Source organism: Doryrhamphus excisus, chromosome 4 (assembly GCF_030265055.1).
Source record: "Doryrhamphus excisus isolate RoL2022-K1 chromosome 4, RoL_Dexc_1.0, whole genome shotgun sequence".
Classification (NCBI taxonomy): domain Eukaryota; kingdom Metazoa; phylum Chordata; class Actinopteri; order Syngnathiformes; family Syngnathidae; genus Doryrhamphus; species Doryrhamphus excisus.
In genome coordinates, this window is record NC_080469.1 from 19,662,826 (window position 1) to 19,679,482 (window position 16,657).

Genomic DNA, 16,657 nt, shown 5'->3' on the forward strand with positions numbered 1-16,657 from the left:
ATTTTTTTACATGATTAGAGCCCTCTAGACATCAAATAACAGCCCTACAGCCCTAGTCATCTTTGCATTCGTATTACCCAATTGAGTGGATAGAATCAAAGAAAATAATCCATTTAAAGGGGTCGCTTTCCCTCATGCGTCCTGTGAGCCCGGTTCTGGTCGGATTTCGGTGAACATAGTAGCGGTTCGTTGACGGGGCCAGTTAAGTAAAGCGGTTGGCTTCTCAAAACAACATGCGTTCAAAAGAGAACATTTACATCATAAAAACGCCTACTCAAAAACATGGACCCCTCAATCGCTGGGCGTTACTTTCTCTCCCGTTGTATCACTAGGTTTACATGCGCATCGCGACCTTCAGTCACTGTGGAACACATACACAGCAACGAACGCCCAGTGATACGACGGGAGAGAAAGTCTAGTTTGCTCTTGTAATATTATGTTATTTTTTTTCTTGTGACATCGGGATCATATTTCCATGAAAAACAGCCTTTAATCCAGCCTTTAAGTCAGGGTGCAACCTTATCAGGTTGTTGAATTGTTGGAGGTATTTTTAGGGGAATGTGCACTTGAAGGACATTTCCAAGTGGATGTGTTGTCAGAGCCCTGAAAGCCAAGTCTGGCCAGATAAAAGTGTCCTGCAATGACACAATGATTCTAACTCCCGGACAAGAGATAAGACGAATGCTTTGAATATTATAGTTCGGTTGAACGGGCCAGCGTGAGAAACGGCCGATGAGGCTCCTTGTTGGTTCCTTTGTGTTAAAGCAGCGTGATGTAAGACTTTCATTTCCCAACATTTCTTCATGAAATGCAGCACCAGCATTTGCACGTTAATGAGACAATGCCTGCACTGTATGCTTGGACTGTTTTTTTACCCGATGTCATCACCTGACAGGAATGCGGTCTAACAGGTGCGACCCGAAACCTCGTAGTTGCTGTTTTATTTTTTTTTCCAAAGGAGTTGCAGTATTAAATATCATGTAAACATCAGCGGCCTCGCTGGCGTGTTGTGGCTGGGCTGACTGCTGCTGACTCGGCACTACTCACAGCTCCAGGATGAGGATGACCTCGGCCTTGTTCTCAAAGACCTCGTGGAGCGTGATGATGTTGGGGTGCTGGATCTCCTTCAGGATGTCCACCTCGCGTTCGATGTCCTCCCTGGTGACCCCCCGGCGGCTGGACTTGCTGCGCCGCTTCTTGATGAACTTGGCGGCGTACTCCACAGCCGTGCTCCTGTGACGGCAGCGTCTGACCACCGCAAACTGGCCGCTGTGGACGAGAGAGAGCGAGGACAGAGTTGTGAGTCAGGGGCGTGCTGCGGCGTCAAAGTCAACCACGAGGAACATCCCATCATGACTGACAAAAGGAGGGAAGATGTGTTTTTCAACTAGAACTTTAACTGCCAACCGTGTGCCAGTGTGCCTCGAAGAACTGAGTTTTTAAGGCAAAGGGTTGGTCACACCAAATGACTTGATTTACATTTCTCTTCTGTTCAATATGACTTTTTGTAAATAATTATTGTCTGCTTCCAATTGACGCGCCATCCCTGCTGTGCTTTAGCTAAATAAACAACCTGGCTATAATTAGCACAGTGATGCTACATGGACTATAGATACTAATAAGATGTCTCCTTGCAGCCTCAGGACCGGAACACTTCTCCTCAGCTGCCTAGCGGCCTCATGAGCCGTGGCAGCCATGAAGCACTCATGAAGCAAACGCCCACAAAGCCAAGAAGAGAGGGACGGAGCAGAAAAATACAACAAGAACAAAAAAACCCAAATGCAACACCAAGATTGTCCAATATCTGGCACGAGAGCTCCTGCCTTGGCAATAAAGCGCTCTGCTATTATCTGCCTCCTGCAGCCGTGCCAAGAGAGAGCGCAGTCGCCGGGCGGCTGCTCGCCGGTAGTTGAGCTCCAGCATCCCCAGTGTTATAGCCATCTTGGTGTGGGACCCATCTCAGGAATGGGAGCAGAAAAAGGGTTGAGGAGAACACCATGTCTTGGCGTCATCTGCTAACAAGAAAGTACATTGCGTGCCGACCTGGTATTGCAGGAAGTTTAACCACCAATAGTTACTCGTTGGCTGACTTAACACGGCCATCTGGTGGAACATAGAATAGCCATTTCTGTCTCAAGAAGCCGTTGTTACATAACGAGCCAACTACGCCAAAGTGTGTTAGTTAAACAGGCATGACTGATTGCATCCACACTGACGTAATTGGCAGCTGAGACAGGGCGTGGCTGGAGCCCGGGAAGTAGTAGCTTTGGTCAGAGGCTGTTGAATGCAGCAACTGGCCGGGAACTGGCTGGGAAATACTTGCATACTGCTCAGCCCGCGTTAACACGATGAGGTAACAACAGTACGACAGAAGCAAGACGGACATTTTAAAGCACATGCAGAGCTAGATAAAGCTGACTGCTGATCACTCATGCTACTTGAAATGAAGCTAACAATAAGGTCGCTTTCATGTCGTTACATCCATATGATGTTTATTTACCAACAACGGCACGAAGGGGAAATCCCTTCCTTCCTTCTCTTTGGGGGGCCAGGGGGTACTTCAAGGAGACTAGCACAATGTTGCAGAGACCCGGGCCAGAACCAAGGAGGAAGAGCCCTTCACGGCATGGGCTAACAGATAAGAAGAGGGGAGGCTGTTTTCCAAGAGCTGCTCTCCTCTCAGGCCAGATAGCAGGAAGTGGGATCAAATTGCGTGGGTTTCTTTGTTGTGCTTTAAAGCGCAGACAGGGCTTCCCGCTTTTGGCCTACATGCATCTCTACAAAGCAAAAAAAAAAAAACAACAAAAAACAGAGGGAGGTGGGGGGTGCTGGGAAAGGGGTGTTATATTACTTAACACTTGCAGCCGCGAACAGAAGCAGCAAAGCATAAATCGTTGGAAAAGTCGATTTATCCATGACCCGGACAAGCCTGTTTATGAGGAACGGTTTAGGACTTCAAACTAAAAATGAAAGTTTGTATTGCCTGTCAGTGTAATAACACGGGATAGTGACATGGCCGTATTCCAGCTAAAAGTCAACTCTGAATCACAAGTCAAAATGTGAAATTGACTCTAGGGGTGTTATTTCATGTCTAGAGGGCTCTAATAATGGCAAAACATGTATTTAGAAAGTTATAAAAGGGTTTTCTATGCTCCAACTAGAAAAATATTGCATTTTTTAAGATGAAATTGACTTGGAAGCAATTAACGGCGCTAAAGGAAGGATTACTGTATATTTAGGGCTTCAATCTGGATTGTGCTGCGAGCGAACAATGGCAACAGAAGAGAGAAGGGGATGATTCAGGAGATTAACCTAATCTAATAATTACAACAGTAATTTTGATCTCAAAACGTTGATCCAAAATTGGAAGAAAACGTCAACGTCGAGCCTGGGGAGCAGCCGTGTGTGAAACATGTATTTGAGTAGTTTTCTGTCCGCATTAATCTGTTTTCCGCCATTTGCTGCTGTTTATCTTTGACCTTCTGACTCGGCAGCTGAAAAAGACCAAACCTTTGTGGCATCCAAGTGTTCTTAGGAGAAACAACCCAAGCGAGCGAGCTCGTCATGCCACTATTGATTGGCTGCTGGTGCTACTGTGAAAAAGGAGAAGGTGCTGAAAAGCTGAAAAGTGTTAATATCAAGATGGCTGGCTGTCTTCACACACATGAAGAAGGAAAATAGCTCATCAGTAAGTGGATGCAGGCTGATGATGGATGACACGCTGGTGGTGGGGGGTGGGGGGAAGGGGTGCACAATGAGTGTGATCTCACCTACAGCTGAGTGTGATAGTGCTTTGTATTTGAGGCACTGCCTCATCACAAGATGCAGCAGCTACTTCACGCACCCCCGCTGCTCGCCGAGTCCTAATCTCAGCAAAATACCTAATGTCCGCCACTGCCTCGCATCTGCCGGATAAATCCCACACACTTAAGCAGAGATGTGCCCCCCCCTCCTGGTGCAACGGCTGCCGTTAAGAACAGATCGACATCTCTGCTGCATGATAAAAGCGAGGTGCTATAATCTGGCCGTGTCAGCCTGGTGACAAAGCCGATTTTGTGCAGCTCGAGGCTTTGGTTGATGGGATCAGTGATCATCACGTCAGGACGACAGCGGGGAAAGCCGCGTCCTAATGGGACATCAATGCCGGTCTGGATGCCGTGTGTATGGCATCGTGTACTCGCTGTCTATGTTGGGTGTCTTAAGTCTCAGCGAGACCGCTCCAGTTGGCAATCAACAGGCAATCATTGCTGGATAGGATGCTGATTCTCGATTTTTATTCCTGCAATTTAATGGACAATAGAAAACAATAGAAAAGAGGAAAAACAGGTGTACAGTAAGATATCTTTTTAAAAACGATAACCAATTTCAAAACATTTTTGTTTGAGCAGACCTACAGGTAAGGACTCCAGCAAATTAGGATTTGACCCAATCAACTACTGTATCCTGACATTACTACCAGCACATCTCTACCATCAGGAGAACCAGCTGCTGTGGCCCAGCAACGTGCACTATATTCAGACACGTGCTCCAAGAGCCGGTGTGCCGCTACGTACCATAAGTCCATTTCCGGAAAGTACAATTTAATGTTAATAAAATGTATATTTCGCTAGTTAGAGCATAAGAAACTTGTTTATGACTCTCTAAATGGGTTTTATCACTATTAGAGCCCTATAGACATGAAATAACACCCCTATAGTCACCTCTACATTTACATCACCCAATATAGTAGACATAATATAAAATAAGCCCTTTGTCATAAGATAAGATCACAAGCTAGCATAGTGGCTACATTAAAGCACAAAGCAGCCATCATTTATGAATTCATTAATTTTTCAAAAACTGCTAGTAGGACTGGGCGATATAGACCAAAACTCATATCCTGATTATTTATAGGTTGAATATCAATATATATCCCGATATTTTTTCCACAAAGTGTGCTTTGGCAAAAGTCAAAGCCAAATATGAGTGCAAAGTTTGACTAAAATGTAAACAATCTTATAGGAAAAATAACCGCTGAAATAAAATAGTATATTATCTTGTTAAAATATACAAATCTTCAGAGCAACCATGCTGCAGTCCCGGTAGTCTCTGCAGTCGGGTTAGTGCCGTTAGCGCTTCCATCTCATGTTCCTGTGACGACAGACGGTAAAGATGGTCGATAGAGTCTTTACACAGCAACCTTTATACCGTCTTTTTGGCGCTTCACTCCCGCTAGGCAGCCTCTCAGCGGGGATCTCCCTCGCTCGGTGTAGCGAAGGAGTGCTCAAAGCTAACAGCTGCTCCTTGAGTGGAAACAATGGAGCGAGAGGCGAGTTATGGACGTAACACTTGCTGGAGGGGTCGGTACGGTACAAAAAACAAGTCAAAGAATTAAAACTGCAAGCAGTGATGAGCGGGCTCGAGCACCCCGACGCGGTCGGGGGTACGCGCGGGTCGGGGGTACACGCGGGTCGAGGGCGCGCGCGTGTTCGGACGGGCGCGCGGACGCACCGTACGAAAAACCGCAACGATGGGATAAGCGGTAAGGGAGTTACGGCACTCGCAATTTTCCGGCGACGCCGGCGGTGAGGCTGGTGCGCGGTCACGTCCCGTCCGGCGCCCCGAACCGCCATAAAAAAATTTGCGACGATCGGACCATGCGGTAGGTACTTGCGGCGGATATACGTTTCCGCCTGTGGGTGGCGCTATACAGTCTATGCGCCCACACGGTAACGGACCGGAGGGTACCCCGAACCACCAGAAAAAATTAGGTGCCGATCCGACCGTGCAGAAGGAAGTTACGGCTGATATACATTTCCACCAGTTGGTGGCGCTATAGCGTATGTACACACACTGTCATAGACCAAAGGGTAACCCGAACCACCAGAAAAAAATTCGGGCAGATCCGACCATGTGGGAGGAAGTTACGGCAGATATACATTTCCACCAGTTGGTGGCGCTATAGAGTCTATGGACACGCAGATTCAAAGAGTGGAGGGTGACCCAACACACCAAAAAAATTTCAAGACAATCTGACCATGAATCAGGAAGTTATGGCAGATATACATTTCCACCAGTTGGTGGCACTATAGAGTCCATATACACACACAGTCACAGACTGGAGGGTGACCGAACCCACCCAAAAAATTAGGAGACGATCCGACCATGCGTGAGGAAGTTACAGCAGATATACATTTCCACCAGTTGGTGGCGCTGTGTTTTGAACATGGGTTCTGGAGCGTTAGGTGCGTCCTGTCATGATAGACTTCTCCACCGAAAATCATAGTGATACGTGCAACGGGTGGCGAGGGATAATGATTTGAAACTTCTAGGTGGCGCTAGTGTGTCAATTTAGATTGGTGTCACATGGGAGCACCACCAGGGCGCTCAGGCCTGGATTCTGACCTTACGTGTAAGATTTCAGCAGCCTGTGACCTTCTGCGGGCGAAATATGAGCCTTCGATGGTCAATGGCGAAGGCTGACCATTCGCCGTGGCCACGCCCACCACATGTGCTTTACACACATCACAGTCCATCAACTGACATCATCAGTCTGTCAGTCAAACTGTGTATTCACTTTGATGTACATTGCTTCAAGGCAAGGCCAGACACCAGGCAGGGCCAGATAAGGTAAAAGTTAAGGTTAAAGTAAAAGTTTGGTGGCGTGCCACGCCCACATCATAAGTAGCAGCCCAAAATCCTTCGCAATTTAACGTGGGCCATCCGTCTAGTGTCCGTTGATGCTACAACGGACTCATTCGGTCAAACCCCCTAGGAGGAGTTCGTCGAGATACGACCCCTACATCCTCCCCCAAATGGCCGCCGCCACCTAAAATGGCCGACTTCCTGTTGGTTTTTGAACATGGGTTCTTGAGACTTTTTTGTGCGTCCTGTCACGAGTGATGTCTCCTCCGAAAATCATGCCCATACGTGCAACGGGAGGCGAGGGATAATTATTTTAAAACTTGTAGGTGGCGCTAGTGAGTCAATTTGGCTTGGTTTCAAATGGGGGCCCCACCAGGGCCCTCAGGCCTGGAATCTGCCCCCCCTTATGAGTTTTCAAGCACATGCGACCTTCTGCGGGCGAATGATGACCCTTTCTTTGTAAACGGCGAGGCCTGAGCATTCGCCGCCAGGCCACGCCCACCACGTGCGCTTTTCCTGCATCATGGTCCATCAACAGGCTTCACCAGGCTGTCAGGCAGTGACCTTGTGACCTCGGTGTTCATCTGATGAATCTCCTGCCAGAAAAGGCCTCATGTAGATGACACGCCTTTAGCCTGTCGCCAATAGGTGGCGCTGCGACGAAATCAGGAAGTGACCTACGGGGACCTTCGGGGCGGGGCCATGATCACATGTACCAAGTATGATGAAGATCTGACCATGTGGAGGCAAGTTATTCACGTCTACAGTTACGCTCAGCGTGCAAGGCCCGGGCAGATGAAAAAGGGCAAAATTTGGGGGCGTGCCACGCCCACATCGTATGGAATATCCCAAAATCCTTCGCAATTTAACGTCGGCCAGCCGTCTAGTGTCCGTTGATGCAACAACGGACTCATTCGGTCAAACCCCCTAGGAGGAGTTCGTCGAGATACGACCCCAACTTCTGGCCCGAAAAAGGCCGGCGCCATCCAAAATGGCCGACTTCCTGTTCGTTTTACAATATGGGTTCTTGAGACTTTTTGGTCCGTCCTGTCACGATAGACGTCTCCACAAAGTTTCGTGACGATAGGTGAAACTGGTGTCGGGGGCCAATTTTTTCAAAAATAAAAGGTGGCGCTAGAGAGTAAATTTTGGAACATTGTTTTCGGGACCCCCACCAGATCGAAATTTTCGGCAGACCTGACGCGCTTGCAAAATTTGGTGAGTTTTCGGGCATGTTCAGGCCCTCAAAATGGCCGTCGAATCGGCAGAATAATAATAATAATAATAATAATAATAATTAAAACTGCAAGCAGTGATGAGCGGGCTCGAGCACCCCGACGCGGTCGGGGGTACGCGCGGGTCGGGGGTACGCGCGGGTCGGGGGCGGGCGCGTGTCCGGACCGGCGCGCGGACGCGCCGTACGAAAAACCGCGGCGATGGGATAAGCGGTAAGGGAGTTACGGCACTTGCAATTTTCCGCCAGGAGGGGGCGACGCCGGCGGCGAGGCGGGTGCGCGGTCACGTCCCGTCCGACGCTCCGAACAGCCATAAAAAAATTAGCGACGATCGGACCGTGCGGTAGGTACTTGTGGCGGATATACGTTTCCGCCTGTGGGTGGCGCTATACAGTCTATGCGCCCACATGTTAACGGACCGGAGGGTACCCCGTACCACCAGAAAAAATTAGGTGCCGATCCGACCGTGCAGAAGGAAGTTACGGCAGATATACATTTCCACCAGTTGGTGGCGCTATAGCGTATGTCCACACACTGTCATAGACCAGAGGGTACCCCGAACCACCGGAAAAAAATTCGGGCAGATCCGACCATGTGGGAGGAAGTTACGGCAAATATACATTTCCACCAGTTGGTGGCGCTATAGAGTCTATGGACACGCAGATTCAAAGAGTGGAGGGTTACCCGACCGACCAAAAAAAATTTAGAGACGATCCGACCATGTGGAAGGAAGCTATGGTTGTATACATTTCCGCCAGTTGGTGACGCTATAAAGTCTATGTACACACACAGTCATAGACCAGAGGGTACCCCAGACCACCAGAAAAAATTTGGGACCGATCCGACCATGTGGAAGGAAGTTACGGCAGATATACATTTTCACCCGTTGGTGGCGCTATAGAGTGTATGTACACACCCAGTCACCGAGTGGAGGGTGACCCAACCCAGCAAAAAAAATTTGGGACCGATCCGACCATGTGGAAGGAAGTTACGGCTGATATACATTTCCACCAGTTGGTGGCGCTATAGCGTATGTACACACACTGTCATAGACCAGAGGATACCTTGAACCACCAGAAAAAAATTCGGGCAGATCCGACCATGTGGGAGAAAGTTACGGCAGATATACATTTCCACCAGTTGGTGGCGCTATACAGTCTATGTACACACACAGTCATAGACCAGAGGGTACCCCAAACCACCAGAAAAAATTTGGGGCCGATGCGACCATGTGGAAGGAAGTTACGGCAGATATACATTTCCACCAGTTGGTGGCGCTATAGTGTATGTACACACACTGTCATAGACCAGAGGGTACCCCAAACCACCAGAAAAAAATTAGGGCAGATCGGACCAAGTGGGAGGAAGTGACGGCAGATATACATTTTCACCAGTTGGTGGCGCTATAGAATCTATATACACACACAGTCACAGACTGTAGGGTGACCGAACCCACCCAAAAAAATTTGGAGACGATCCGACCATGTGGAAGGAAGTTACAGGTGATATACATTTCCACCAGTTGGTGGCGCTATACAGTCTATGTACACACAGTATAACAGACCAGAGATTGACCCGACACACCAAAAAAAATTTCAAGACAATCTGACCATGAATCAGGAAGTTACGGCAGGTATACATTTCCACCAGTTGGTGGCGCTATAGAGTCCATATACACACACAGTCACAGACTAGAGGGTGACCGAACCCACCCAAAAAAATTTGGAGACGATCCGACCATGTGGAAGGAAGTTTAGGCAGATATACATTTCCACCAGTTGGTGGCGCTGTGTTTTGAACATGGGTTCTGGAGCGTTAGGTGCGTCCTGTCATGATGGACTTCTCCACCGAAAATCATAGTGATACGTGCAACGGGTGGCGAGGGATAATGAATTGAAACTTCTAGGTGGCGCTAGTGTGTCAATTTAGATTGGTGTCACATGGGAGCACCACCAGGGCGCTCAGGCCTGGATTCTGACCTTACGTGTAAGATTTCAGCAGCCTGTGACCTTCTGCGGGCGAAATATGAGCCTTCGATGGTCAATGGCGAAGGCTGACCATTCGCCGTGGCCACGCCCACCACATGTGCTTTACACACATCACTGTCCATCAACTGACATCATCAGTCTGTCAGTCAAACTGTGTATTGACTTTGATGTACATTGCTTCAAGGCAAGGCCAGACACCAGGCAGGGCCAGATAAGGTAAAAGTTAAGGTTAAAGTAAAAGTTTGGTGGCGTGCCACGCCCACATCCTAAATAGCAGCCCAAAATCCTTCGCAATTTAACGTGGGCCATCCGTCTAGTGTCCGTTGATGCTACAACGGACTCATTCGGTCAAACCCCCTAGGAGGAGTTCGTCGAGATACGACCCCTACATCCTCCCCCAAATGGCCGCCGCCACCTAAAATGGCCGACTTCCTGTTGGTTTTTGAACATGGGTTCTTGAGACTTTTTTGTGCGTCCTGTCACGAGTGATGTCTCCTCCGAAAATCATGCCCATACGTGCAACGGGAGGCGAGGGATAATTATTTTAAAACTTGTAGGTGGCGCTAGTGAGTCAATTTGGCTTGGTTTCAAATGGGGGCCCCACCAGGGCCTTCAGGCCTGGAATCTGCCCCCCCTTATGAGTTTTCAAGCACATGCGACCTTCTGCGGGCGAATGATGACCCTTTCTTTGTAAACGGCGAGGCCTGAGCATTCGCCACCAGGCCACGCCCACCACGTGCGCTTTTCCTGCATCATGGTCCATCAACAGGCTTCACCAGGCTGTCAGGCAGTGACCTTGTGACCTCGGTGTTCATCTGATGAATCTCCTGCCAGAAAAGGCCTCATGTAGATGACACGCCTTTAGCCTGTCGCCAATAGGTGGCGCTGCGACGAAATCAGGAAGTGACCTACGGGGACCTTCGGGGCGGGGCCATGATCACATGTACCAAGTATGATGAAGATCTGACCATGTGGAGGCAAGTTATTCACGTCTACAGTTACGCTCAGCGTGCAAGTCCCGGGCAGATGAAAAAGGGCAAAATTTGGGGGCGTGCCACGCCCACATCGTATGGAATATCCCAAAATCCTTCGCAATTTAACGTCGGCCAGCCGTCTAGTGTCCGTTGATGCAACAACGGACTCATTCGGTCAAACCCCCTAGGAGGAGTTCGTCGAGATACGACCCCAACTTCTGGCCCGAAAAAGGCCGGCGCCATCCAAAATGGCCGACTTCCTGTTCGTTTTACAATATGGGTTCTTGAGACTTTTTGGTCCGTCCTGTCACGATAGACGTCTCCACAAAGTTTCGTGACGATAGGTGAAACTGGTGTCGGGGGCCAATTTTTTCAAAAATAAAAGGTGGCGCTAGAGAGTCAATTTTGGAACATTGTTTTCGGGACCCCCACCAGATCGAAATTTTCGGCAGACCTGACGCGCTTGCAAAATTTGGTGAGTTTTCGGGCATGTTCAGGCCCTCAAAATGGCCGTCGAATCGGCAGAATAATAATAATAATAATAATAATAATAAACATTACGATTACAATAGGGCTTTCGCACTGGTCAGTGCTCGAGCCCTAATAATAATAATAATAAACATTACGATTACAATAGGGCTTTCGCACTGGTCAGTGCTCGAGCCCTAAATATCGATATTATTAAAATATCGATATTTGGCCCAGCCCTACGTGATAGAGTGAGAGTGTGATGTTGGAAACCGCGATGCAGCGAGGGGCTGCTATAATTTGTACAACGCGGCGGCAACAGCGCCAATGTCGTAATAGCGCGAAGGGGCCAAAGGAGATGGCCAAGGAGTAACGTTTTAAAGCGCATACAGAGGTACTGCCATCTTGTGGAGTTGTTTTGAATAAAAAAAAAACTACGTCGGGGGTTGCCTACAGCCACAGTTTTCAAGTAGACCACAAATACTTTTATGCTCCTTTAAAACAAACCGTATTCAGTGAAAGACGCCCCCACTGCAGACTGCATGCTACTTGGGCAACATTTGAGCTGCTGACAAAGCAGGAAGTCAAACAGGACACGGAAGGGTTCGTGAAGAAAAAGCCACGGGATCTTGAGACGGAGACCAAGCATTAATGACTTCATGCTCGTCACTACATCAATAGACATCAGAGTCACCTCGCCGGCTAACTTGGAGAAAATGTACATTTCAGAAGCCGCCACACTCGTCTCCGGGTCAGGGCCCCCCCTGTTGTCCAACGTGATCCTGTGAGAACACCCCCCCCCCCCGGTGTGGCCAAGCTTTTCATTCAGCGCAGTGTGGGAGGGCGACGCGGAGTGTTCCCGGCCCACTCCAATGCAGTGTGGGCTACAAACGTTACGCAACCGCCGTGCCATTGTGTATCGGTGGAAAGGTAACCACGACGACGGCACTGAGAGAGAGCGAGAGAGAGAGAGCAGGAACCAGCACTGCTTGGAAGATAGGTGGTAGATTATTATCCCACCAAAAGAGTGTGTGTGTGTGTGTGTGTGTGTGTAGAAATAAACATCTAACAGGTTCCGATCAGATTTCTTGACTTCAATATTAACATACAGGCACATTTCAGCAAGCCTTTGTCTTGTTAAGAGACATTATAGACCAGGGGTGTCCAAAGTGAGGCCCAAGGGCCATTTGCAGCCCACAACTGTTTGGTATTTGCTCGTGGCACATTCTAAAAATTGAAGAATTTCAACAAGAAAACAGCAAAAAATGAAATAACCTGCAGTAACTTTACAAGAATACAGTCAAAATATTGCAAAATATTAAAGTACATTTACAAGAACAATGTCTTTTGTGCACTGTACGGTGGATTTAAGAGCCTTTGATTTAGTCAAAAATGGAGGGTGCGCCTTATGTGTGAAAGCAACGAGGCCTTGGCAGAGGTCCCACAAGGGACCCATTTGTGGCTTCCGCCCAAAGCAAGCGAACACGCTGACGGACGGAGAGCGGAGTGAAAGCTCAATGAGACGTAAGGAGGTGTTTGCGCTGGTCTCCTGGCCACGGTACCCAGCCATTGAAGGCATCGCAGGAATGTCAATCACCCTCCTTCCTCCTGTGCCAACAATGGGGGGCATTGTGCTCAAGAGGTCAGCTTCCTTTACCATCTTCAGGGTTGTTATGATACACAGCCGTCATGGTTCCCCGCTCATTGACACATTCCGGCCGCCGCAATGAGTCATGTCCCAGTGGAGGATCCTTCCTTACGATAAAAACACCACCGCCAGAGTCTGTCTGCTTGATGGAGATAACCATGCCTCTTGTCTTGGTGGTGACCTTCTATCTGTGTATGTTCCTGCTCTCAGAGGAGGGTGGAGGGGGGTTGTGGCATGCTTCAGGACTGACTGGAATGCCTTCAGACATGTCAGGGTCTCGCCGCACAGTAGCGACCCCGATGGCCGACTTACAGCGAATCACGGTGACTCGTTTTCTGGAGCGGTCCAGTAGAGCACACATGGGCGCCCATCATATGGTTGGATATGATGGATGTACAGCTGCAACTATTAATCAACGATTAATCAACAAAACGCTGTAACTTTTCAAGACTAAAGTAAAAACATTAGGAGATTTTTACGGAAATTAGTTCGGAAAAAATATTTAGAAAAATTTTAAAAAGAGCAAAAATGGCAAAAACGTGTGGACACCCCTGCCCTTCTCCAGTGCTTCTCAATTATTTTCCGCCCACATATGAAATACTATTGAGAAGCTGATAATAACTATTTATTTATCGTACTGTGCGGACTCGCCTGGAAATTGAAAGCCAAATGCAGGAAAAAGGAGAGCAGTGACGCATGCCAGCGTATTGACGAGTCACACTGCACACTGCATGCTGACTACGACTAAGTCATACATGATGGCGGCTTCACGGTGGTCAGACACTGTTGCAGCGGCACGGATGCATCGGAAAGCAGACCGCCATCGTGCTTGGGCTGACGTGAGAACATCACGTCTCCTTGCTCGCTCACACGCTAAACACAGAAGCCAGCGTGGTTATTCCGCTCTGCACACAAATTGAGGGAAGTGCAAGGTTGCGTCTTTGACAACTGAAGAAGATGTGGTGCTGGTGGTGGGAGGTGAGGAAGGAGATAGGAGGAGGAGGAGGAGGAGGAGGAGCTCTTCAGCTGGTCCATCTATCATCTCCCGGTTTGTGCTGATATTCAGGAGAAACAGACATTCTGTTTTTCTTTTTACGTGCTTTTGTGATGTCACCACAAACAGGCGGTGCGCGCACACACACACACACACACGCGGGTTTAACATGCAATGAGATCATGTGACACACGGCTTAATCTCGAGTGGCAGTGGCAGACTCGCTAATAACCACCAGGGCCATCTTTTCCTTTCCACTTTCTCAGGCACTCCACATCATTATTAAATGTTATGGCACCGTCCTCTTTTGCAACCAAGCAATTCCACACATGGCCACAAGTCTTAGAAGAAGTTGAGAAGAGCAGGCCCACACTTCCCTCACTTGACTGACTGTCCTAATTAACCACAAAAGGATGTGCCTTCCCCTCATAACCCTTACACACACACATGCACACACACACACACACACACAGACCCACACAAACACACAGAGCATGCCTCGCCAGCCATTTACCCACTAACACAGTTGGCAGGGATCCAATTATCCTCCCAAGCCCGCACACATGAATTGGAAATGTCCTCCAGGACCGCCAGGCTCAATCAATTGGATTTGACTGGTAAGACCTGACGGGGACCACAACAAGGTCAAATCATTAGGTACACCTGCTTGCACCAACTAACACGGTACATCAACTACAGCACTACCTTTACAGTCCAATGGGGGGACAAGGTTGGATGATTCGGAAGTGGAACGAGATTTTGGATGGAAAAAGGTGAGCAGGAAGGAAAACCGCTCATATTCACATGTGGAAAAATAAGTTAACCGCTGTTGAGTGAAATTTACTCCGGTCTAAACTTTAACAACGCAAGGCAGTGATGCAAAGCAAACATCCATGGCCGAGACGAACATGCTGAGAGGGACGCGCCACGGCCCAGAAGGACGCGCCATGGCCCAGAAGGACGCGCCATGGCCCAGAGGGGCGCGCCATGGCCCAGAGGGGCGCGCCATGGCCCAGAGGGGCGCGCCATGGCCCAGAGGGGCGCGTCATGGCCCAGAGTGGCGCGCCATGGCCGAGACGGACGCGCCATGGCACAAAGGGACGCGCCATGGCACAAAGGGACGCGCCATGGCCGAGACGGACGCGCTATGGCCAGTTTATTCATATTGAATCCTACTTTCTACTATCTCCAGTCTGGAACCAATTAACCGCCATAAAAATGTATTGCAAAAATTTATATACATTTTGGAAGCATGGGTCATTATTTTCTTTAAAAAATAATATTCAGTGACTAATCCCCTAGTGAGCATGTTTATGTTGCTTTGTTTGGGCAAGCTGACACACACTTTGTTTGACGGTCCTGGAACGCACCACAGTTGGATGAGTGTGCTAACTTTCTCCCACGGTGCACAGATAGACTACAAGACTTCATTTTTATCATTTTTTCCTTTCACCTCACTTGAGTTTTGAGAGCTTATTTGTTAAGAGTTGTGCTGTTTTTAAATGATGTACTGCAAAAATGCTAGTCAAAGATCCTCTATACGACAGGAGCATTGCTGTTTTTAGGAATCGCTTGCAAAAACTGCTCATCAAATCTTCAGTAAGACAGGAAAACCCTGCTGGTTTTAAGAATCTCTTACCAAAACCCAAGTCAAAGATCCTCTATATCATGAGGTTTTCATGAAGTACCTATTGCATCCTCTACTTCCATACACTTCCATAAGATCCTCTATTTGACAGGAGGACGCTGTTGTTTTCAAGGACCTAGTTCAAAAATAGCAGTCAAAAGGTCCTATTTATGACAAGAGAACTGTGTTGTTTTTAGGAATTGGTTGCAAAATGTGCTAATCAAAGATCCTCTCTTTGACAGGAACGCTTTACTGTTTTTAAAGGGGACCTGTGATCCTTTTTCCACTTTCCTGCCCTATAAATGTCATTACAATGTTGGATTGTGGTGTTAAACCAAGCCAAGTGTCAAGTACTCAGGTTTGCGCATTTGGAAGTGATCCCTGAAAGACGTTTGGGATAGCTCCAAACGCTCGGTTTCAGAGGGCGTTGGAAAGCTGTACTTTTGTGATGTCACACAAGGGCGGGCTTCTTTAAATGGGCGTGGCTGTAGACGAGATACGCATGCAGGAAGTGCTGACTGCATTAATGCAAACATGCCGGGCTGTTCTTGGGTTGGTGGGGGGAGGTTTAGAAAGGAGGGGGTTGGATGAGTGACATGTCTTGTCCAGGCCAGTCCACCCCTCCATCCCAGTAACGCCAGCGAGGGTAGATGTAGGTCAGTGGCTGGGACACAGCTCAGCTCATGCAGCCATCTTGGTCCCGTCTTTTCTGCTTGTATTATCCTGCTTTGCATTCATAGAACATTCTGGTCTTTGCAGTTCCACTTTTATGCACTTGATGCTCATTTGCATTTCAGACGCCATCCACACTTCCTCATCACGAGGGCATGGACACACACAACAACACAAACACCAGTGTGACATCCATGCAGACCAACAACAAAGGCAGCGCAATCCAACTCCCAAGGTGGAACACAATCCATTCCGTGACTGGTCGACTTCGAAGTTGTTCGCATTTCAAAATGCAAATCACTCAATCGTCTGTTCCGGGGTCAAGCTGTCGCCATCCATGAAACAAATGTAACCAGCACTGGCCTGGCCTGGCATGGACTGACCTGGCCTGTGTGGAAGAGCTCCAGGGAGAAGCATCCTCAGGAGC

At 48.5% G+C, this 16,657-nt stretch overlaps 1 protein-coding gene across 1 annotated transcript in view; it reads right to left on the reverse strand.

Moving 5' to 3' along the window:
- Positions 1-16,657, reverse strand: part of dapk1 (death-associated protein kinase 1) — a 41,560-nt gene that overhangs the window by 23,864 nt on the left and 1,039 nt on the right. Inside the window, exon 3 of the mRNA XM_058071856.1 lies at positions 1,048-1,269. Coding sequence (XP_057927839.1) covers positions 1,048-1,269 — 222 coding nt within the window. The remainder of the gene's footprint in view (positions 1-1,047; positions 1,270-16,657) is intronic.